General features: G+C 40.6%; 1 protein-coding gene and 1 long non-coding RNA gene across 4 annotated transcripts in view; one reads left to right on the forward strand and one right to left on the reverse strand.

The window, feature by feature from the left end:
• IFT56 (intraflagellar transport 56) overlaps positions 1 to 12,229 on the forward strand; it is a 49,035-nt gene extending 36,806 nt beyond the window's left edge. For both annotated transcript variants that reach the window (XR_010468861.1, XM_065045523.1), the window contains 5 exons: positions 654 to 737; positions 2,929 to 2,998; positions 5,826 to 5,932; positions 9,507 to 9,640; positions 10,987 to 12,229. Coding sequence is in view for 1 of the 2 variants with exons in the window: in XM_065045523.1 (XP_064901595.1) it covers positions 654 to 737; positions 2,929 to 2,998; positions 5,826 to 5,932; positions 9,507 to 9,640; positions 10,987 to 11,098 (507 nt within the window). In the remaining variant the exon portion in view is untranslated. The remainder of the gene's footprint in view (positions 1 to 653; positions 738 to 2,928; positions 2,999 to 5,825; positions 5,933 to 9,506; positions 9,641 to 10,986) is intronic.
• Positions 11,232 to 25,042, reverse strand: LOC110362885 (uncharacterized). Of its 2 annotated transcripts, XR_002420571.2 has the most exons (4): positions 19,753 to 25,042; positions 16,169 to 16,335; positions 14,305 to 14,436; positions 11,232 to 14,216 (listed from the first exon to the last, which is right to left on the reverse strand). It is a non-coding gene; the product is annotated as an uncharacterized LOC110362885 (long non-coding RNA). The 2 variants fall into 2 exon arrangements; XR_010468890.1 differs by lacking the exon at positions 14,305 to 14,436.
• Between the last annotated feature and the right edge of the window lie 263 nt (positions 25,043 to 25,305).

A 25,305-nucleotide genomic window follows, 5' to 3' on the forward strand; every position in this document is an offset into this window, starting at 1 on the left:
AGAAAAACTTAGTGTTGCACTTCAGATAGAGAGAAGGGTGCCTGTAAGCAAGGCTTGAGCCTAAGGAGGTCCTTTCAATGGTGTGCTGCCTGGCCACAGCGGGAGGCTGTGGCTGCACCTGCATCATGTGATCCAGTGTCTCAGACTAGCATCTATCGCATAACCAGATCCACAGGATCTCTTTTTGATCCTTGAGAAGCCTTGGAAAAACAAACTGTTCATCTCTTTAAGCCATTAGGGAGTCAACTGCCTATTTACCTCCCTAGTGGTGAAGTAAGTGCTTGGGAGGTGAAAGACACCACGGCAGCGCAGCATGTCTCCGCATGCCCCGAGTGAAAATTATACCCACAAAAGCTGCCACTGCAATTTAAAGCTTGGAGAATGCTCCAGATCTCTCATGGTTAATACTGTGGAATGTTCCAGCCGTGTTTGTAGTCACGAATGTAGGATGGAAAGCCAGTCCATAATTTTCTACCCACTGTTTATAAATGTCATATGTTCATAATGTGGGTTTTTCTTTTTCCTTCACATTGTCTTGATATAGTCTGACTCAGATTTAAGGAGGGGATATTTTTAATGTTATTATATCATGGGAGGAGGGATTTTTTTTTGTTTTATTTATTTGTGTTTTGTCTATGTGGCTTATTTTCCAGAGTTACTTCTACAATGATGACACTTTTAACTTCAACTATGCCCAAGCCAAAGCTGCCATGGGCAATTTTAGTGAGGCTGAAGAGGTATGTATTTCCTCTCTTTACAAAACAACAATGGAAACATTTCCCACATACTCCCCTCTTTCCTTCCTTTTTTCTCCCTCCAGATCTTCGTGTTGGTTGAAAATAAGCAAGTGGGGTGGAACATCATCTTCCCCTTCTTAGAGGAACTGAAACTCTCAGTGAACATTATTCAGAAAAGATTATCTTGCTAATCTTGTAAAGTGAGGTATATGGGGAGTCATGCTGCTTGTGCTGCATCACAAGAGTGCTTGCAGCTATCTCTAATTGATCAAAGAATGCCCTCTTAATCAGATTTCCTAGGCTTTGTCTGGGATCCCAGGCAGTTTTATTATTGGGACTGACTAGGGCATGCTGAGTAAAAGACAATGAATAGTTAAGAGCTTTTAGGTGTCTCTAGAAATTTGTGATTCAAAAAAAAATTCTTCCTCTGGGAGATGTGGGAGGAAAAGAGGAAGTGCTCGCTATCTTGTTCAGCAGCATCCACATGCAGCTGGAAGAGATTAACTTCTACACACAGCATTTTTTGTCTCTATGTGCAGTAGAAACTTAATTACAACTAAAATATGCAAAAGCAAATAGCTATTATAAAGACGGAAGCAACATTTTCCACAAGATCAGAAAGAAGACAAGCCAGGAAAAAGAAACAAAACAAAAAAAACCACCCTCATAGTCTAAAGTGAATTATATAGGTTTGTTTGGTCTGGTGTTTTGTTTTGCTTCTTTAATTTTGGTTTTGTTTGTTTGTTTGTGTTTGTTGGTTTTTTTTCCTGTCCCTCTAACTTTTTAGCTCTTCAGGTTTCTTGACAACAGAGCCCACCTCCCCTTTTTTTTCCCTTCCTCCCAACTCCATCCCCCAGCATCCACCCCCTTAATTCATGTGACCTGAAATTTCATCTCTATTTAAGAAAAATATCCAAGGCTGTCAGGCAAAGTGGATATGTATTTCAATTCATCCACTCTAATTTAGTTAGCCTATTGAAAATGCAGGTGAGTAACTCAAAACTATGATAGCAGGCTACGCTGATAAAAATGATAATGCTATAAGCAAGTTCTAGCTGCAGCCAGGCAACAAAGAAACACAAAGGTGGAAACTGCTGTTAATCCACATTTTTCCTCTTATGTTCTTACAAATGATTCGGTCTAAACTTGTGTTATGTAGCTGGTGCGTTCAAATAACAGGATTATGTAATTAAATTGATTAGCCTGTCCTAATGTCTGATCTTTGCCTGTGATGACACTTTCATATAAAGATCACCCTTCCCCAGTGTCTCATAAACTTGTAATATTTCTACATATAGCACTTATTAACTTATTAAAAAGCTTACCTCCCTGGACATAATGAAATAAAACCTATGATAAAGTGCTACTAATAATGCTGCGCTTTTTTTTTCCCCACCCCTGAAATTAGGGGGTGAGCAATGTTTAGCCAATTAAAATCTCAGTAATTTGTGGAACTCACTGTTCCAGTACGTAGATCTGCTCCTAGAAAGGTATTTTGAGGTTTGCCAGTAGCATCCTAGTATACTTAAAATTATACCTGCAGAGAGGCATAAATAGCTTTTTTTTTTCTGTAAATAAAGCCAGAGTATGTATTAAAATGTGTAACTTCCCCCCATACATCCCTTTCTATATAGAATGTAATAAACCTGGATTTGTACAGTAAGTTGCAAAAGATCAATGTTTTGCCTTGGAACTGTACTGAAACCAAGATGGTTTGAAGTGGTTTATTGCTGACCTGGAATGATCTCTGACATGTATGGGGAGGAAAGGCTCCTATAGACGTGCAACTTCTGGTATTTCAAGAAGACGCTAATGTAATTGCTTGCGTTGCTCTCTAAACAAACACATTCCAAACAGCTTTTCCCACAGGCCCAGGGCTCCTTTGTGCTGTTTGCCTTGCATGGCCGCCCACTGGCGCTGGTTCAGAGCAGGCCGCACCCTCCGCATGGCTCCACAAACGTTTGGCAGCCGCAGAGGCCCTCGATAAGCATAGGGCCCTGTTTGAACCCCCCACCCACCCAGGGACCCAGAGAGGTGCCCCTGCACTGCACGCACGTACCCTCCCTCTTCTCATGCAGCAGTTGTTCGGTGTGGTTTAAGCCTCAGCTGCATGTTGAAGCAAGGCAGGTCTGCCTTCATTTTGTTTGAAAGTACATGCATGTGTAATCTTCTGTTTGCCTTGTTCCTGCAGGTGTTCCTTTTGATCCAGAGTGAGAAGATAAAGAACGATTTTGTTTACCTTAGCTGGCTAGCTCGCTGCTGTGAGTCACTTTACCCTCAACATTGCAGAATACAGATCCTCCTCTATTGCATCAGTCTTGGCAATCCACTTTCTTAATTGAATGTAATGTTGTAAGTGGATTCAGGACTGTGAAAGTGAAAAGCTGATTGCACTAGTTATGGTGTGGGTCATTATTGCACCTTTCATACATATGGCTTTAGCAAACAATTACTACTTCCTTGCAGTGCTGTTATGGTTCTGTCAATGCAGCTTTGTCCTAACCAATGAAGCTTTTTCTTTTTAATAGTCTACTCAATTGCTTGAGTGAAGATTTTGTGTCTTAAAAGACTGAGTTACAACTCTAAAATGTTCAGAAAAACATAAAATCATCCATACTGGGTCAGGCCCAAGGGTCTGTCTAACTCCAAGAGCAGCCAATGTCAGATGTCTAGGGAAGAGAAGAATCAGGCAAGCATGTGTTGTCCAAACTCCTGTGCCTGAGGGATGTCCTTTATAACTCCCAGCGTGCTTTTTTCTTTCGTAAACTTTCCCATTCTTCTTTTGAAACCAGAAAATTTTTGCTGTGTTTAATATTTTACAGCAAATTTTATTTCGTATTTTCTAGTCAGTTTTTAAAACATTGCAGACTACACCTCAGTATAGATACAGATGTAGCACCACATGCAAAATAGTATACAGGTGAGCTTTTCAGACCACTCAAGTCTGAGACTCCCCAGGCTAATTTGTTTTCTTTGCAATCCCTCAATATAAAAATATTCTCTTATCAAACAATTTTCAGTAGTTGTACTGGAATGTAAATATTTATGTTTTGGTACGCTATACCACATCGCAGATGTGGTCAACTTTGCCAACGTGAGCTTTACAGATAGGCATATCACACCTACGGATGCTTATCTGTGACTCTGTTTTTAGGATGTGCCAGTTTATTTCCTTTTTCATTAAGCTGCAGTGCCCGGTTGTGTTTGAGTATTTTATATATGAATGTTTTATGTGAGTTTTTTTCATGGGAAAATTTCCATTGCATAGGGAAATCATATTTGTTCAGTAGACAGCGTTCATCCCTTTGATTCTGTGCTATAGTAGTTCTTTGGCATACATCTGGGAATGTAGAGCTCTTTAAAGGTCCTACTTATTATATAAGAGATAGAATCAACACCGTGTTATCAATCAAAAATTTTCTGGCTCTTTCGTAGGAGTTGCTATTTATTCTTGAGTGCACCTTTTGCCATTCTGAATTTCTGCAGGAGTTTCAGTAGAGCTGCTGTGTTCTTTTGTATCTGTCTTAAAATTTGGGTTTTTTTCATTCCCAAACAGCTGGTAGAATTCTTTGCAGAAATAAATGTTCAGTGATTAATATAGTTATCTTTTTGTGTCAAGTATGTAAATTACTATTAGATCCTTCTGGATAAAAGCTGCTGTAGAAATTACAAAGCATTATAATACATTCATGTCAGAGTATGATTAGGTATTGAATTGTAAACAATTCAATGCTGAAATATTTCCAGAGGACAGAAGGTACCAGAGATGCATCTTTTTGGATGCTAGATAGTATTTCTTTGTTTAATATTGTCATACTATTTATACCAAATTCTTCTTGAAGAGAAGGTAAAGAAAACATCGAATTAGCACATTAGCACATTTCCCTAAATAGGTGGGTTGATATTTGGAAATTAAGGCCTGGTTGTTTGCCACTGTGTGTGGTATCTGGAGAGGATGAAGGAAAAATCTGGTTGAATGTCTTGTTGCCTCCTAAATGAGAAGTGTCTATAAATCCTATAATTTGATGTTACATGTTTATTGTTGATATTGCCACCCATTCTACCTGCAGCATATTTGTTGGCACAGTGCGCACAGATAAAATAAGCTAAACGGTCCCTCTTTTGAAAAGCACAAGAGTGGTCCATGTATGATCAGCCAGCTACTCAGAGAGTACTCTGGACCACATGGACCACTCTTGTGCTCTGTGAGTAGCTGGTACAACTTGGAAAAGAAAGGAATACTTAATTTCATTTTTTTCCCCAGTACTCAAATGAGTCAGGAATGACCAATATCCACCTCAGGTTCAACAGAATGGGTTCCTATGTCCAGAAAATCAAATTTTAGAATTCTTTGTGTTCAAACACCCTGGTAGAATTTCCACTAGCTGAGATGGAAGATTCTGATTCTTTTATTTCCAATTGTGTATAGAAGTCATGTTTAAAGTTAAAGACCAATGAAAAATTCTAGTCCCATAGGCAAATTTAAAACCAGCACCAAACCTCAGGAATTCAAAAATATTTTTTTTCTAGTAGATGCATAATGCCAAGTTTTGTTATGCTTGGAGGTGCTTCACACCCGCTTTGGTTTGCTACAATTCATGGGAATTGAATGTTTAGATTGAGGTGGCCTCCAAGTATTAGAGACCTCAGTTCAGTGCCAATTTATTTTTTCCTGTGTGTAAGAACCCATAATCCTAAATCTCACTGTCTAAATGGATTGCCACAGTTCATTGTCCTGCATAAAATAACTTCTCTAATGCTTTCCATTCTAATTCTTAATTACATCTGAAATCATGAGACTTGTGCTTATTGCTGTATCTGTGAAATGTAAATGGATGTGCAGTGGCATCTACATGGCAGATGTAAATGCCATAATCATTCCTCTTGACATTGGTATTCTCTGATGAATTGCTGTTATCCCTAGTAAGGCAGAAGATAAGGACAAGTTGCCCTTCCCAGCCGCATGCTCACAGGCTGAGGCATGCATTTACCTCAAGTAAAGAGATTTAGGAACATTTATCCACCTGCCACTGAGTATTGTGCATAGCATATTCTTTGTACCATCCCAGCTTGTTGTTGTTGTTGCAGATATTATGAATAAGAAACCACAGTTGGCCTGGAAGCTCTACCTGAAGATGGAGACCTCAGGGGAGTCCTTTAACCTTTTGCAGCTCATTGCAAATGATTGCTACAAAGTGAGTCTTCTCTTTAGAACTTGGTGTATGGCATGTTAATTCAGTGATTGTACCAGCAGCCTTTTTTTTTGATACTTTCCATCGTTGCCGTCACAACTGAACTTTCTTTTATAACGTTGGGATGTTCAATGACGTAGATGAGTTGGCCAGGATTAGTCAGTATTTTGACCTACAGGCCTTCTTGGTAGACAACCCACTGATTAAAATGTTGGTAAATTACTGCATGCTTGAGTTATCAATAACGATAACAGTTTCTGCTCCTACTGGGGATTCATTGTTGGTAGAAATGACAAGAGACTTTTAAGAAGAAAAATCTAGCAAAGATTCAGCAAGAGCCTCATGCTACATTTTTTTCCGGGACAGTGTTATGTTTTCCTTAGAGCTTGTAATGGCAATGGGAGATACTCCTTTGTTCATCATAAGGAAATGGAAAGAGAATTCCCACAACTACTATTCTATTTGCCCAAGTGGGGCAAAGAGACACTGTGCGTGTGGTCATTAGGAATAAAACTACTCAGAAAAAATGTTGACCTTAACTGCTTACTGCAGGACCTGTGCTAATACGTAGTAGTTCTTTTGAATCTTTCCTAGAGGAGACTTTTAAAGAGATGAGGCTAGGCTAAGCTCGCTGAAGTTTTTAAAAGTCAAGCTAGGCAAAACAATGTCCACTTTAGTAGGGATGCTCTGGGCATTTTAGAACAAGTTAAAATATATGCTACCTTATTTGTACTAAGCTTTTAGATCATGTTTAGTAGTTCTGGTGCTCCGTGCTAATACGCTGCTGGCACACCTCCAAATTCTAGTTTATATAAAGCTATATTAATAGTGAAGAGATCTTGGGAAGCTGATAACAGCTCTGCCTAAATTCCTAACATCTGAATCTTCAGAAGGTGTCTGTACACAGTGAGACGTAGCTCTGATTCAAGTTTTTTTGCTGTTCTGCAAAGCATAGAGAGAAAACACAAGAGCTTCATCTGCAGGATGGATGTAGAGGCATATGATGAAAACCTGTTTAAGAGGATTGTAAATGGCACTATAGGAGAAAGAAAAATTGGTCCTATGCAAGATTTCATTAGACACTAATGGGATGCTGTATCCAGCATCTTCTCTGCCATCTACAAGGGTGATTGCACTGCATCGGGACCTGGGGGAGTAGCAGCCCAGTGACAGGAGAAAAGGATGTTCTTTTGAAAAGTCTCATGGTGAGACACAGGCCGTCCACTTTTCAGAATATGTTGGCCAGAGCCAGAAGGTGGACCAAAGTTGTTTGGGGAGCAACCATTTTAGATTTAGTTTAAATTAAATATAGAATATAAAGACAAATTGTAATTTTGTGATTGCGGAAATCTAATAGTTTACTGTTTTAAGAAGGCAGATGGGAGAAGAAGAGCAGAACACAGGTGAAAGGTGTAAAGCTCACGCAGTTGGTTCAGTGGAGCCTAATGCAAGTGAACGCACAAGAGCCTGCAGCTATTAGCACAGTGATACAGTGACCAAATTTGCCATCTCAAAAGGAAGACAGTAGACTGAGTCCTGCTGGAAACCCTCCCAGTGATTCTCAGTTTGGTCCAAAGAGCAGCAATATCCACACACTGTCTGTAACATTCCTTTTTGCTATTTTCCTCCATCTGACAAAGTAACGTGCTCAAAATCCTAACAAACACATAACTGAAAGCCAGAAAATCTACCTTGTGATCTCAAAGGCATTCTTCTACAACTGAGCTAACTGTCTCTCGTACGTCTTTCAGGTAGTCAATCCACCATCTCACCTTAAAAGTCTTGTTGCTCAAGCAAGTGGCTGTGCCCCTGGTGTTTCCCGTAGCTGTAATTCGTGAAAGCAAGTTGACAATCAGACCTTATGTAAAATCTCTCTAGACCATTTTAAGTCTCGCTTAAATCAGTTGATTGCTTTACTTAAGTTCTTCTTGAAACTTTATCGTACTCTAGAGGAGAAGCAGCTTCACACTTTGGATTTATTTAGAGCTCTTAAAAACTGCACTTACAGGACTAAATTTTTCAGCCTAATTATGTGTCCACACATGGCCATAAATGACAGCTCCAAAGACTAAGGAATTTTGTGTCAAAAATGATTACTATAGTGTTACAACTTGTCTTTCTACCTCCCAGCTATTTGTACCTGGGCAAGGCCTGTATTTGAGTTTATGTAGCATTTTCAAGTTGTTTCTGAAACATTGTATGATATTGGTGGTCCAGAGGCAGCACCATAGCTGTAAATTAAGGCAGCTGAGCTTCAGGCAGCGGAATGCTGCCAACATGGGGGGAGTGAGATCAACAGTGTCCTCAGAACAGGTGTAGCTGGATGTCCCAATGCTATGCTGCTAAAAGTTGTTCAGTGAGGGAGCTGGGATGCGGGACTTCTGGCTAATTTATTGCTGCTTTTCATGGAATGGCCCATCTTACCCATACAGGGAACAGCATTCACTTGGGGTGAAGCATTTGCTGCTGTTACATCAGATAGGAGGACATTAAACAGGTATTTGCTTAACAGAACTAGATCAGAGGCCAGTATTCAATTTTTCCTTTTGAGCTGATACATCTGATACTGTTTATACTCACTGTCTTTATTCCCATCCATTTAATTGCTTGCCATTGACCTGTGGTTAAAATCACAATGTACGTGAAGAAAGGGAATTCCTACTCATTCTGTAGTACCTGTGTTTCTCTGACATTTCCAAACAACACTCCCACAGCCTGTACTTTTTCCTCAGCAGGTACAGGCTTCCAGCCACCAAAGGATGAGAGGCTGTGCCCAGTCTTCTTTCTGTGCTCTCTCAGGGGAAGATGTAACCACAAACAACGTTGCTAGTCAGGCTTGCCCAAGCGAAGAACGCTCACAGTCATAGATAAGGTCCACATGAGTTACGCTGACTTCAAAAGCCACAGTTACTGTGGTCACTCATTTTGCACTGACTGTTGCCAACCACCTTGCTTCTTGTTCCCATTTACAAGTAGAGGACCTAAGACAGAAAAGATAGGATGCATAGTGGATTTTCCTATGCTCGGGAAAACTTTGGATGATAGAGTCACTGGATCTTATTTTGTACTGTACTGTAACAGTGAATAAAAAAAATTTAGCTCAAAGTTATAATAAAGCCAAAAGACATCAAAATATGTCTCTGTGACCACCTCTAGATGAGGAAAAGGGATTCCATTTTCAAATGTTTTGACTAGTTCGAAGTTGATATTCTATCAAGGACTTTGCTAGAGTTGGTACAACACTAGATAAGGCACCTCATAACAAAGAAGTTTTGTAAACTAGTGTCATCTGTATATGATCAAAACAACAGTCCTAACTATTGCCAACTAATAAAGTTCATAGTGAAGTTTGTCTATAACATGTTCAAAGACTTAGATCAGTGATGTTATACCACCTGTTTCCCTGCGTAGAACTGAAATGTGCCTGTTCTGTGTCACTTGCTGCCTGCAGAACAACAGGAAAATGCACGTTGCTTCTATGACTTACTGCCGATTTCAGAAAACTGAGCTCAGAATGTTTAATTCCCTGCTGAAAGATGGTTATGAAGGCAGGAATAATGTTTCACTTTTTGTGCAGATGCATCAGTTTTACTATTCAGCCAAAGCATTTGATGTTCTGGAGAGACTGGACAGTAATCCTGAACATTGGGAAGGCAAAAGAGGTGCTTGTGTGGGTGTCTTTCAAATGATCTTAGCTGGCCGAGAAGCAAAGTGAGTATTCTGTGTTGTATCTGCATTTATTTTCCTTTTTCTGTTGCCAGTTAGCTGTAAGCCAGAAGCATAATCTTAGCTTTAGGACTACAAATCCTCTTCCAATTCTTTATTGACCTTTCAGAGGATGTTCTGGCTGGTGTTTCCACACGCAGTGTACAATTTGAAGTGTATCTTAAGCACCAACACTTATAGAATATATGGTGGATAATAACTTACCAGCAAATGCTATGAACTAACTATAGGAAAACAAAATACGAGTCACTATAGTAGGAAGACCTAGGTTATAAATGTAGTGTGTTCATGAACTGAGGGAAAAGAACCTCCTTTTGTGATGATGGCATAAGAATGGAAAACTGTCCCATGACATTTGAAGGTTCTTAGAGCAGAACTAGGGAAAAAATTACTCAGTGCTGTACAAAGGACACGATTTCTAAACAATGAGTAGAGGAGACTGTGTGTTCACTGAAATTTGCTTTCTGAAGGCATTGCCCACATCAGACAAATATAATTATTTGATGAAATCTTAAAGGAAATTATCTGTGTTACTGATAATTTTGCTTTTGGCCCATTTCACTGGATGGGAGAATGAGCAAGAGTAGTGAGGCTGTATTTAAGAACCGTTCCCTCGTGAACATTCTGCTGTGATGCCAGATGGCCATCCTCCCCTGGCCAAAGTTGCTGTTTCGTACATGACTGGTAGGTGTATATCTTGGCTTCTGCACCTTCCTTGTGTTCCTTCTGTGCTGGCATCATCTCATTAACTACTGCACCCTTCCAGTGTCCTTTTAGCAATTACTGCAGTAGATGCAGCAAAATACACATAGCTTGTTTTTCAATATTTATATACATGTGTTCTTGCTGTAAAGTAACTGACAAACTGCAGCTTCATACTGGTTTATCCTATTGGTAATGAATGTTCATTTCCATGTTATTTGTATTTATGTGTAAGGTGCTTTGGCAGTGTTAAGCCAGATGTTGCCATACTGAAGAATAGCAAGTAGCATTAAAAAAAAGTTTGTTTTGTTCTGGGCAACTATTTTGCAAGAGTAAGGATTTATATATAAATACGAACATATGCACACACTAAACTCTGGACTAATTAAATTTTTCTGATTTTTTTTTTTCTTTTAATTTTTCTCCTTGTTGCAATTGTGTACAAGGTTTTATTTGTTTGGGGGGGGGAGCTGGGATCTAATCTGCTGTGCTTTTTTACCTGCTCTGCTCTATGAAGGGACCTCTCTGTCTAGACCCCATGTTTTGCAAAATAGTTTGGATTTGGGGTGTTGTTTGTTGTATCCGTTGGGTCTCACCCTCATTTAAATCTTTGTTTTTCACCTCTGTAGAGAGACTCTGCGGGAAGTGCTGCATCTGCTGAAGAGCACTGGTAATTCTCAAGTAGAATACATTGTCCGCATCATGAAAAAGTGGGCCAAGGAGAACAGAGTCCCTGTTTAAGTCAGTGCCACAAAATGAACCGGGTCAGTTACTGGTGTGTGTGGGGCCCTTTGCAGGACTTTAGACTGTCAAGCAGGTTGACCCAGCTGAGCAGCAGCGTAGTGCAGTGAGATGACAAAACATTCAGCAAGTATTTTGTTTTTTCATTAAAGCTTTATTAGTACTTTTTCTATTGCACCACTCTCTATTCCTCATTCAAAGTTGCTCATTGTTTTAGTCATAATTCCAACTGTCCACAAGTCAAAGTTCTCCTCAGATCTTCCCTAGATTGCTCAACACAGTTACTGGAGTGCTTTGTGGGTTTTTTTCAGCAAGTCTTCTGGGCTCTGGAGAAGAATCATTTGTTAAATGGCTGAGACAAATCTACTTCAGCAAGAGGTGGAATGTGGCAAGTAGAGTGAATGACGGTGACAACCGAAAGCCAGTAGTAGGGTACCAGAAAATACATAAAGACTTCTATATGATACCTGTCTGGGGCAAAATACAAACTGTATTCTGAGCACTGTCCTTTTCTGGATAAATCTCAATAACTAGTAGCTTCATCTCTTATTTTTGTCTACAAGGATTGTTTTCTCTCTTACCATTAATTCTGAAGATGAGAATTAATCAACCTAAAATGCCAAGCTCCAAAGTAGCTGATTTGCTTTCTAGGTTGGAAGCAAAGCATGACGGTACCATATTTTTCAGAACACGGAGATTTGACTGACTGCATTGTTCAATCTTGCTTTGAGTTCTGATGCTCAAAACATTTTTTCATGTTAATTTAGTTTGTGTGAGTAATCCGTTTGGTTTAGCACTCTGACAGATAAAGGGACTGGATCTTTTAAATAATTTCCTTTAGATTTACCACCCTAGTTAGCAATATATTTGTTATACTTTTGGATTTATTATACTCTCCTGTTTTGTTAGGAGAACATTTCAGGGAATACATAATTCTAAAATAAGGCAACAGTTGTAACATAGAAATGTATTATGTTTTTCAGCAAAAAGCATTTGTATATTATTTTTCGAAGGAAAATTTACAATTTGTAAAATACTTATGAAGTATTTTTTTCTCTTTTGAGGAAAAAAATAAAAATATTGTATTCTCTACTGTCTGTGCTCTGATTAAAGCTCTTAATTGTATCTACACTTGAACGTCTTGTTGGTCTGTGTTGCTTGATATTGAGGAAATTGAAATAGTGTGTTCATTTTGCTGTGGAAGAGGGCGGGTTTTTGCCTGGTCGTTAAACGTATGTTCAATAATCAGCCAAAGGCAAGCAAATGGCCTTGATCCTGATTTTGTGTTGCTCTGATGCTGAAAATAAGGAAGCTGGGTGTATAAGAAACAAATAGACTTTTTTTAGCCATATAGCATGTCAGTATCTTAACTGCTTTAAGCAAAAACTGTGAGTATCATCATTCAGGTATCTAGAGGTACACTGGTAGTTGTAGCTACTTGCACTTACGTGTATTTACATCTAGGAAACAGATCCATCATACTAGCAACAACAACAGCCTTTGAGCAGGGGCAACATTGCACTGATTCAAAAGAGGTGCGAAGGAGCAGTGTTTTCACTGAAAACACTTAGAAAACACATTTCACTTGTAAAAGGCATTTTTGCTTTCCCTCCCACTTCAGGTAACTTGGAAACAGACCAGTAATAGAATTATGAGTCTTGGTACAAAGCTTCAAAAAGTCATGTTGGTGGCTTTGCAGCAGATGTTAAATGCATCTAATTACTCGCTTTATTGAAGTTTAACCTGCAGGAGAGCTGAAGAGCATCCAAATCTGCTGCAGACCATTTTACGTGTTGGTTGAATCTTCTGAAATAAGTGTGATAGCATTGCAGGGGGCTTGGGGGCTAATTTTAAATTCTTTGTCTGTGATCAGTGAAGTAGCTTTTGAAAACATCACCTTTATTCACTATAGTCACAAAGTCATATGCAATATGCTAAATAATGTAGTTCTTGGCACACTGCATTTTAGTGACTAGTAATAAGCTTTTGTCATTTAAGATATAAAGAACCGGGGACTGCAGGGCTTTGCCTTGAACAGTGATGAAATAAGATGTATGACATATTTTCCTACATATTTAGAGTCTTGGTAGTTTAACCAATATGTAGCAACTATTAAAACGGAGAACAAAAAATATGTTCTAAGAACATCTTACATTGTTTAATCTCAGATGTGAATGTAACTTCTATTAGCTGATGCAGAAAGGGGCGTTAATAAAGAAATTCTAAAGCTGTTTATCAGGGAAAGTTAACACAATTTTCTGCCTGCACATCCCCATATTTTCCTGAACTGTGGGAATTTAAGGAGTCAAGGTACTCTAGACAGGACAGCTAGGAGCGAAGGTCAATGTGGAGAAAAACAACAGAAGTGACCTCCGTAGGACATGCAGGCAGTGGAGAATGTATGTGCAGCATCAGGGAAACAGGTAAGTTTATTGGGTTGGGAGTAAGTGAATATAAAATTGAAACAGCAGCATTTTAGATAATCTAGTGAAAGAGAGACTAAGGCAGAAAGGAATTGCTGCATCATTAGAATTTCAAAGAGCATGGAAAATAGAGTTATTTCTTACACTCTGAATAAGCATCTGATTCTGGAAAACGGGCAATGGAGAATGCACACGGTCCTGTGCTAGCAACCATATCATTAATAGTGACTGGCAGAGAAACCCAAAACAGGGTTTAACCGCTTATAGTTGGGCACTAACCACTTCTGATAGATAAGGAAGATGACCTTTAATTAAATTGGGTAATACCCAAAAAATATTTTTGCCAATAACCTCTAAGTGAATTACATTGCAAGGGAGGACGTTCATCCTGCCTGTTGCAGGATGAACAGAATAACATCCACATTGGCCAGCATCTGAACTGCTCTGATACAGCAGCATCACTCTTGGATTAATTCTGGAACCCAGCATATAACTCCGAAGCGCAGTAACAGCTGGAGCCAAGTCATGGAATAAACTGGAGATGGCAAGTTCATTGTGAAGGAAAAGTCACATTGTGTTGCAGTTCTGTGCATGGCAGCAGGCACTGGGGTTGCTGAGGTTTCCTCAGCTTCAGGAGCGCTCATTGATATTCTTAAGGAAGTTGTCTCAGGTTGAACGAGGAACTTGGCCATTAGCTAGTAAGACACAAAATAAACAATTACATCTATAGCTGTTGCATGTAGCTTTGCTCTATGTGAGCTATACATACACGGAGGAACATACCTGTTTTCTGCCCATCGGTTTACTCCTTAACCAAATTTTCCCTGTATTATCTCCAGAGGTAATTTCTAGTCACTCTTTTTGGAGTTTCATTTCCAGACTTCCTTCTCTCCATTTCATCTATCCATATGATCACTGATAAAGCAAATAATTGCATTAAAGTGCCACTAGCAACCATTAAAATGAAGTCTTTAATCAACTATTATACTATCCAGTCTGACCCTACATTCTGCAAGATGGTAGATTTCATCTGCTAATCTCTGTGTTGAATCCAATAACTTGGATTTCCATAAAAATATTTGCCAGAAAAATTTGAATAGTCTTAATTTGAAGGTGCATAATGAAAAATGGATGGTTTTACTTTGCAATTTATTCAAACGTTTAAATCGTCTTTGCTCTTCTAGAAATTGTACCTTAATTCTAAATTCAGCTTGTTCTTCCAATGTTTATCTTTGCTGTTAGTCATTAAAGCCTAGCATCCTTTGTTTTGGTTTGGTTTTTTGCAGGGGGTGGGGCGGTTATATTTTTCATCTTTAGGTGTGCATAAGCTGCAAACAAGTCACCTCTGTTTGTACTGAAGACAGCATCCCTTGTAAGGATATTTTCCAGGCTGGAAAACTGGCAGTCAGTTTGTCAACAGATGTTTTTGAAAAACGTGGCCATGAAACACTGGGCATAATTCATCATGGTATGTGACGCTGGAATATTCTCCTCCATACTGCTGCTCCTGTTCTCCTACCTGTGGACTCAAAGACTGCATTTACCCTTTCTGCTGTATTATCTCAGAGGGAGCTTGCATTAAAGTGCTTCTCAACTATGACATGACATCTAGGGTTTTTCCAGAACTGGTATTATATTTTCCAGGATACCGTCTGCCCTTCTGAAGAGACAGCCTACCTTCAGCTCTACATAAATTATATTTTGTTTGAATGGGCTCAGTTTTCCAGCTGATGACTCTGTGTGACTATCTTATTCTCACTAATTCCTAGTCTGTTTCTCTGCAGCCTTTTATTAGTGCTGGTTTCACCTATATCTGCATCATCAAGGGATGCGTTGGATCCTCTGTCCTTGCAGTAGCCCACTAAAGCAAACACCCAAAACATTCTATCAATGATGACTGATGGGTACTTTTCAATATTTGTCATTCTCAGCTTATTTAACATGAATCTTACAGGTACTGTATTATGTTATTCTTTTAAATTAGGTATATGATATTAGAAATTTATGTATTGTTCATCTAAAGATCCATGTCATGGAGGCCAATACTTTCCTTTCGTTCTTTATTAGATGAACCTTACAGCACCCAGAAAGATTGATGGAGTCCAGTTGTTCAAGGCTGCTTGCAGAATTTGAAACAACTCTTCTTTTCTTTATTCTTTTTTCCCTGTAGTCACGTTTAGAAGGCACACACCAAAAGCTTACTTTTGACTGTGTAGAGTTTAAACTTTCATTTGGAACGAATAAAGCAGACATTTCCCTCCTCTGGGCAAGGAACACTTCCTAAATTCCTTATGGGTCCTGCTTAACTGATGAATTACACTAGCATCTATTTACAGATTTAAAATAAAAATCTATATTTAGTAAGAGCTGTGACATTTGAGAAGACACAGCGTATTCTTCAAATAAAAAAATAACGTGTTTTGGTTCATGCTTACACAATGTATTGTGCTTAATTGCCCCACATTATATCAGTAATTCTTTAAGATAATTTAAAATAATGCAGTAAAATAAGTAGTGGTCTTTAAAAACATTTTTACAAGATCTTCAGGAACCTGGGGCTTAGGTTATTTTGACGGGAAAGATGCTGTGAGGTAGTTTGTAGCAGTTCTCAGATACAGCTAAATTGAACTGAAAAGTGGGACGCTACCTATGCTGTTGCCTCTGAATTCCACTTTCACAGACCGAGGAGTTGAGTCGCTTTTTTGGAGTCCTCAAACCACACTTTAAGCTGGCCCTTCACTAGGGAAGAGTGATGAACCTCAGACTCCACCATCTGTTCCTTGATCACTGTCAGCAACTCCCATGTGGTCAGTTCTGCGAAAAAACGCATACAACAAAGCAGAATTCTGTAATATACAATAACAGCTTTTAAGAATACATATAGTAATGTTGAGATGGTTCATGTCCCATCTAAAAGAAACATGCTTCAGTTCTAACAGTTGAATTGTGCACTGTAACATATATAATTTTCTTTGATGATTTAGTCCTTCTTAAGGTGAGAGGACCCTTATGCCCATCTACTCTCAAGCTACTGGTTCACCATCTTCTTGCCTCATGCCAGTGAGTGAGGCCATTATAAGACAAAACACAATTTCTTACTTTGCAGAGCTGGTGAATTAACGGGTATCAAATGAAGTAAATGTATCTCTTGAATATCAGTGCATGTGTGATAGCTGTGTCTAAGAAAACTTTAGAAAAATTAAAGTATAAAGGTCTTAAGCTGCCTGGTATGTTGCCAGTACCAGTGGTTATCATAATATTGGTATTCTACAAGTTCAATCTTACTTTTGGCTGACTCATTCAGGATGCCACATGTGCTGAACGTAGTCATCACTGAACAAATGGAGAAGTTTTCTATTTATATAAAACAACGGAGGTTTCCCCCATCATTTAAAGGCAGAAGAGATATTTTCAGGTTACAGTAAAATAATTTCTGAGGCGAGTTTTACAAGATTTCCCACTCAGTTTAGCTAGTTATCCCCAAACAGGTTCTGTGCCTGTGTCCACTTGTTATTTCTGCACCTTCTCCTTCCCTGCAGAGTGTTTTCCCTTCGCATCCATCCACTAACACCATCGGCCCTACCACTGTAAGAACCACCGCGTGCTGCCCAAGTGCTGCCCTGGGTTTTCCAGGCACCGCTCCCTTCCCTCGCCCCGCCTCTGAGCATCACTTGCCTCACTCTGCTTTGCAGGCATTCTAGGCAAGGTTTATTCGAATTTGTAAAATATGCAAAGTCCTGTGGAGGACTAGAAATCAGCACAACACTAAGAATTAGCTCAGACGCTTAAAACAGTGTGGAAGAGTTTGAATAAGCACTCAGTATAAGTTAAATCTGACTTTACAAATACTTAACAATGTAAGGGAGAATTCTTTAGAGGCCAGGAAAATGGCATTTGAAATACAGCTGTCCAACAAAAAACATAGCTTGTTTTCACAAGCATTTCTGATATGCGGCATCCACCCTCTTCTGGAAATCGTCACTGCTATTGTTGCTATTGGTTTAATGCTACCAAAAATCTTTACATTTCATGTGTCTTCTCAAAACACAACTTGAAGTGGTAAGAAAACAGAGTTTAATAAAATTCCATTTGTCTATTTAAATTATTCATGTATGGAAAATCATTTTTCAAAAGTAATTTTTTGGATGCTATTTTTAATGCTGTGGCAACTCAAAAGCAGCTTTGTGTTGAATCTGCAAGCTCGGTATGCAGTTAATTCTCAGTGATGAATATGTGCTTTGCTTTTTGAAGGCAATTTGGCTTGGAAATAAAATCATGGAAGTATGAAAACGCTGAACTGCACATGCAAAGTTTGCTCCTGACAGTTCTGATCGTAAGCTTGTATGAATGTTAAAAATGTCGTAATTTGTTTACACCATCACTCTCAGCTGTCTGTGATAATGTGCACTTATTTAGATGTAGAACTTTATACAAGTAAAAGTGCTGAGAGGGATTTAAAAAAAAAATGGTTAGGAAATTGGATTGGTTTTGGTTGAAAATCAGTCTGAAAGCTGAAGGACAAACTACAGAAAAAAGAAATGAAATTCCTCCAAGGTCACAGCCCAGTATTGTTTTATGTCTTCATGATTCCTAGAATATTGCATTGCAGTTGACATATATATTACATGTAATTCTCCTTTTTGGGAGGGTGAACATTGCTTGGCAGTTTATTCCTGAACAGTAACTATATACGGTATATTAAATACTGTAGTATTTAATAAATGAAATAAATTTCTGGTAATTATTAAGATAGTTGTAGTTCATTAAAACCCCAAAAATACCACCGTGTTGAGAGACCAAGGCAAGTCTGGCCTGCAGTCTGACTGACTCGGTTTTCACGGGCGTTTGTCAGGAATCACGAGAGAAACCCTCGGCAAGAGCAAACCTACGGCCCACTGGCTTTTGTATTGCCGAGAATCACTTCCAGACCCTTTTAACCTCACTAAACAGCATTACTGCTGCTTTTAGTGTGGAAACTGCCATGCAAGGTTAGATTTTGCTACACAGGCCAATCTTTCTTATCCGCACTACAAGTGGGTGGGGTAGCTACTTGAAATCGTGACTCATATCTTCTTGTGTGGTTTTAATTACTATTGGAAGAATCAAACCATCAGACAGCAATGCAGAGACAAGACCAAAACCTGACTGCAAAGCTTCAGACAGGCTGGTCGTCTTCGGCTGCCTGCAGGAGTGCTGCCTTGATGGAACAGGCTTTGCACCACAGATAAGCACCCCACGCTGCAAGTAATCTTGAAAGAAATGGTGCAGATGAGGAAAAATGTGAGGGACAACCCCCCCAGAGCACATAATCCCTCTCAATCTCTGTAAATATCTAGGTGCTTTTACACTGTCAAATGAGCAGGTGTGAACCGCTAAAGAACTACCATTAAGGAAATCTATTCTTTCCAGAGGAAGCTCCTCTTCAATTTTAAACTCAGTTTAAGTGCAGTTTAAATGACAGGCAAATGCTCCTCAGTTTAAATTTCTTCACCAGTTCATTGAATTCTGCCCCCTTTCTATACCTTTGTACATTTAATGAAAAAAAGCTTTTTTGTGTGTGTGTTGTCGCCTACAAAAATCTATTCTGAGTTTGTTTCTGACGTATCCCTTTTGCTGTTCTTTATATCTACAAGAAAATTCCACAATTTTAGCTAAAAGGTTGTTTTATCTTTGGTAATTTGGTGGCTTTAATTTTCTTGTGACCACTTTAAAGGTACCTCTATATATACATATATATATATATATACATATATATATATATATATATATATATATCTTTTTGCCTCTATTTCTTCCTTCTTTTTAGAAAACTAAAAGGTAAATCTGCAAGGAGGAACTTCCTAGTGATTTTAGACCTCAAACTGATCTTCAGGACTTGGCAGAGAAAACCTCTCAGATGCTGACATTTCCAAATTTTAGTTAAGACACAGAGTCCACACACCACTTCTAAAATCCTTACTGCTGAAGACGTGTACATCTAATTTGCCGGGCTCAACTGAGTTCACCCTTAACATTAGGAAGTTGCATGTTTGCTCCAGCAAGAAATCTTAACACCAGAAGCAGAAACAATTGTTAACAATTAAGTAAAAAATAACATGTAGCTAGAAAAGTGTTCTTATCTAGCTAGTCACAATTGAGTTCGCTACTGTTACCTGAGGGAACAAATGACCCACGTTCTGCTTGGTAAATGCACCTACTTAAGAGCTGATGTTTAATGTCTTAATATCTCACCTCCTCTCCAGGATCCAAATCTTTTCCCAGCAGTTTCTTTGAGAAGCTTGCTATTCCTTGGCCAAAATGCAGTTCTTTCCATTTTCTCTCATCCTTTTTTTCTTCCTAACCTGCTGTTCCATGTAAACTCAGCAGTTGAGGCTTTGAGTTTTCTCTGAGGTTCCTTTAAGTCAACAATCTTTTTCTATTTATTAGCTTAAAGAACATTACGATGTTCTGTAGAGCACAAAAATCACCAGCCATACAGAAGCTGTGTCAGATCTCATTGAGAAACTGCAGGTGAACAGCACAGATGACAGGTAACACCCCCACTTTTGACTGAGGAACTCACACATGCTGCCACAACACAGGCACTCCTGCAAATCCCTTTACTTTTCCAGCATGAAGACTTGCCCTGGTTTCTAGCTTATTCTTAATGAGAGATTAAGGCCAACATTCTGGTTTTGTCAGCTACACACCACCTTGTAGTGCTGTTTACACTGTCCTGGCACTCAATATGGTATTGGAAGACGTTCCTCGTTTCAGGAAGTGAAGATGCACCAAAATCCACTTCTAAAGATAAAACGTGTTTCCAGTTACAGGAGCAGTAACTGTCTTTTGCATAAAAATTTTAGCTACTCTTAGAACTTCCTATTGCCATTTAAACATTGAACTTTTGATCAGGTTTGTTCAAAGCTTTTCTTGAAAGGAGTCCAGTGTCTCATACTCTCAAACTTTCATTCTCCAAGAAGTAAGGTTTGATGAGTTCATGGGGAATAATATATTAACGCATGGGATAAAGTTCACAGTCACAGTTCCTCTGCCTTGAAATCGTGATAAATGAGTATTACTGTGCTGGGAAAGTATATCCTAATTACCTGACGCTAATGCACTCTTTCCAGTCCCAATATGTGGCATTTCTCTACCTGCCTACAGTCCTTCTAAAGCACTGTTTACTTCGCTGAATAGAGTACTTTGGTTTTTTAAAGGATCTGGCAGAGCAGCTGGTTACAGCTCTGAGGATGTGTGCCTGAGGAGAGAAAGCTAGAGCTATGTTCTGCAGGAAACAGTATTTTTAATTAAAAAAGAAAAGCGGAGAGGGGGGTAAGGGGGAGGATCCTGTAGATAAATTAGTTTTCCAAATGGTCTGCAGGGCATTGGTGCTTGGTTTTGGGAAGAGAGGGTTTTTTTTATTCCTTGATTCTGTATTTGGCAGGAAGCAACTTCGTAAAACCATAGGAGGGAAGACAAGTTAAAAAAAAGCACACTTGAATTCAGAGAGCCTCATTAAATAGAAAACCAGCAACACCAGCCACATTGTTGGTGCAGCGGATCCTTGTGATGCAGCAGCAGTTCTAGGAAAAGCTACACAGACACCATCCTACCTGCAGCTGTATCATTTCCCTACACAGCAATGGAAGTTGTGGCAGCAGTTTCCGTGAAAGCACCATGAGGGTTCAACAAGACATCTGGTTGGACCACAAGAAACTAAGACACCAGGAAGATACAGTGAGGGAGCAACTAATGGTAAATGAGGATACTATCAGGGGGGAAAAAAAAAAAAGGAAAAAAAAAAAGAAATAAAAAAGAAAAATAAAAGCCCAAACTTGCTAGAAGTATCTCAATGTGACTGGCACAGGCATGAGAGCTGGCTACCAGTGTGGCTCCTATCTCAGTGTAGGTCCCAGTGCTCACCTTAAGCAAAGCAGAAGACAAACTGCCATCCTGTGCCACCTAAGCCTGAGAAAGGAAACGTATTGGTACAAGCAGCATATGTTTTCCCCCACATCCCCATCCTAGGGAAGAGCCTCACAGCTCACGGAAGTGTTCAGCCTTTGAAACAGAGAATAAACTCCCTGGAGACAGACACAGATGATCATGAGGGCAGCTCTGCCTTCTGATGGAACCCTGGGCCTGCTGCTGTGGGGCTTCCAGTCCTGAGGAATCTGTACAGGTGGAAGAGCATCTCCCATCAGGTCCAGGAGAGCAGCTGGCGCTGGTCTGTGGTGGCACAGGATAGAGCTCTGGCTCTAAAACGGCGAACACCAACAGCCCAGAAGGAAGGGAGCGTGCTGGAGGTTTGTTTCCCAGACAGAGGAGCCATCCCAAGGCAGAGCAGGAGGATCCCACCTGCACCCGGGCAGAGGCCTCTGGTGGCTTTCCGGGCTGTTTCAGTCATTTTCCGTATTTGAAACAAAGTCAGGTCAAGAAACTTCCACAACCTGATGTGGCTGTACCACCTGTAGATCTGTTCATCCTGAATTTCACCAAGGAAATAAAAAGCAGCTTCAAATTCACTTCAAAATTACTCTCTTTTTGCAGTTATGTTTTTAAAAAAGCTATTAATGTGCCTCTTTCAAGAGGTATTTTCATTATTAAATGTTCTTCAGATAACATACGAAAGGAAGGAATCTGTATTCTTTGTTGGACTATTTTAGCATGGTCATATTCTGAGAGAAAATAATGGGCAAAACATGTCAAATTACGTTGTTGTTATTGTTATTATTATTATGCGCTCCACTGACAAGTGCAGTACATTATACTACATACAAACAATACCTGAGACAGAGATAAATGCCAAAGAAAAAAACAGGTAGCAGAAAACAGAAAAACAATGATGAATAGGTCTAACTCCTCTTGAAACCGTTTGTTCTGGCACAGGCCTGGAACTCTTCTGGTGTATTCAAAACTAAATTATCTGAGAACTTAAGATCTGGTGGAGTTGGTTTGTTTCTCGGGAGTCTTTCCTGAGTGCTTCTAGTATCTCAGACCAAACACAATGATGACATATTCCAGTAACTGCTGTGCTTGGATCTGCTGCCAAGTCCTTTTCTGATTTAGTTCAGATACTCAGATCCAGAGCAAACTGCCTTTGCTAAAGTCACTTTAAATTCAAAGATCCAGAACTACTGTTTGTCTAGTTGCATGAAGAAATGTTGAGGTTCATAAAAAAGAAGCTGCATGCTCCAAGATGCTCAGAGGTTAGATAACACATAAACATTAGGGTTTATTAATCCAATTAAACTCTCAGAAGAGAGAGGAAGAGGGGATATATAAACAAACCAGTAAATATCTATGAAAACCTTAGCTGTGAAAGGCTGCTTCTACTATCAGAGTCCATAATCTCAGAACAAATGGTTACCTGAAACTATTTCCAATAGCTAATTCTGTTTTTCTCGGTAACCCTGTCATGGATCATATGAGTTATTCCTATCCAGCTTATTTTTTCCTACTTAAAAAGTGTACTAAAACTCTGACAAAGATGAGCTTCCAGGTGTACCCACACTACAACCAAGATAATTTAAAGTACTTAATTAATTTCCTTGTGGAGTACCTCTCCTGCAGTAATTACTGCTGAATACATAACTAGGGGACTGAAAGACAGAACTGAGTTTTAGGCTGGATACTTAAATGCACAGCGTATCTTCAGCCCTTTCCGTGGATATGTCCAAGTTATTACCTGTGAACAAAAATTGTTGTACTCTTGTTCTACTTGTTTCAATGTCTGGTCTCCCATCTGGTAACTGAAAACAAGCATTCAGCAGAGCTACAGGAGAACCCATGATTTCCACGTACAACTTTTTTTTGATGAGCAATAAATTGCTCTTTTGCTAAGGAAAGGCCCCTTTCTACCGTTACAAGGTTTGATGACATACACTACACAGAAACTTTGATGAGAGCTAGAATATTCCTGGCGGGATTTGCAGTTCTGGAGCTCAGCGGTACTCATGCAGTTTGAATCCAGGAATACATCGCCTCTTATGTGCACCATCCGATAGCTGTATGAAGTTCTTAACAGGAGAACAAGTGGGATTACCAGATAATTTTATTATGATACTGAAAGTAAAAAGTTACTTGAGGAACTCCTCTACTGAGCTTGCTAGTCATACTAGAACATGCCAAGTTTCCAGATAAATCAAGTCCCTTTGACTACAAAGCTCAAAAAGCCTTTTAAGCTCGCATAAGGATATGGTCTATATTTTGCAGATCAGTTCATTCATTCCACTGACTCCCTCCTAAAAGCATATCCTGGAATGTCCTCCATTCCCAGTTAGTGAAATCATAACTTTCAGTAACACCATGCAAGTGTCACAGATCTTCTCCGGAGTCTAGGTGAAAGTAAGTAGTCAAGTCAAAAGGCTTAATACACAATGAGAGGAAAACATCAAGCACTGTGATGAACGCGGTTTGGAAAGTGGAGTAATGCACTGCACAGAATGGTCTGCTATAATTATCCAAAGTAATATACATACGTAAATTACATTTGCTTTGTATAACATGAGTACATTTTTAAAAAGAGAACAAAACCTATCCCACCCAGTATTTCTGAAGCTAAAAAGGGGGGGGAGACAAAAAAAAAAAAAAGACAGCATCTTCTCTGCTCCAATGAAGCTGGAGAACACAATGCACATGGAGATGTTCAGAGCTTCCTGAAAACCTAGCAGCGCCTTGGCAGCACACCTCCAACTGGAAATACCAGCCGTCAGTCAAAGTAGGTGGTGACAGCTCAACACATTTGCACTGTTTGCAGGCAGCTCCTGCTCATGAAGGGAGTCTTGCTGCTGCTCACACCCGGCCTTCCTCACGTTGTCCCCTATCAAGAGGGCAACTCTTCCTCACTCATCCACAACCGCTCCCTCCAGCCGGTGCCCTACAGAGCAGGCATGGCCGCAGAACGAGCTGCCTTTCCTCAGAGGCCAGGCTGGCAGCCAGAGCACCTCCTGTTCCGCAGGAGCAGGCTGGGCTCAACCCTTCATGGAGCAATTTTGTCAAACCCTGATCTTCTCGGCTGATCCAGCAGCACTTCATGGGGCCTGTATTGATGCCACTGAGACTGTGTTCACAGTCACGCTTGCAGCCTGGAAACAGTCGGTTTTCCCCAGAACTGAACTCTTGATTATGCTTAGGATTTAAGGCTGTTTTTATCTCAGGACTGAACTACGGCCGCTCAATTCAAGCGGCCTCGGATCACCATCTCTGAGCAGGCCCGTGGCCCGGCAGCCATCCCACGCCGCCCCGAGCAGACGAGCTCTGCGCAGCCCCATCAACACCCGCTGCCGGCGGCGGGGGCGGCCCCGGTCCCGCCGAGGGCTCCCGCCGCCCCGGCAGCACGAAGCGGCGCGGGCCGAGCCGTCCCGTGCGCCCCTCCCGCCTCCGCGGGGCCGCCCCGCGCCCCAGGGCGGGCGGGATCCCCCGGGGCCGCTCCCCTGGCGCCAACGGTCGCGCTCGGGCAGCCGCGAGGAGGCGGGGGGAGGCAGCTCGGCCGCCGTTGTCCCGCGAGGCTGCGCCGGCGGGCGGGGGCGCCCCGCGCGGCTCGGGGCGGCCGGGAGGGCGGCGAGCGGCCCGCGGGCCCTTTAAGGCGGCGGCGGCTGCAGCGTGCGCATCGCCAAGGCAACCGGGGGCGGGCGCCGGCGGGCGCGGCGTGCAGGCGCCGACGGCCGCGCTGACGTCGCGGGGGAAGCTGAGCAATAACAACAGCGACGCGACGCGGGGCGGTGCGGCGGCGTCCGCGCTGCGCCTGCGCGGCCTGCGGGCCTGCTTCTATTTACGTGGGGGGGCGCCAAGATGGCGGTG

The sequence above is a fragment of the Columba livia genome, chromosome 1 (assembly GCF_036013475.1).
Source record: "Columba livia isolate bColLiv1 breed racing homer chromosome 1, bColLiv1.pat.W.v2, whole genome shotgun sequence".
Taxonomy (NCBI): Eukaryota; Metazoa; Chordata; class Aves; order Columbiformes; family Columbidae; genus Columba; species Columba livia.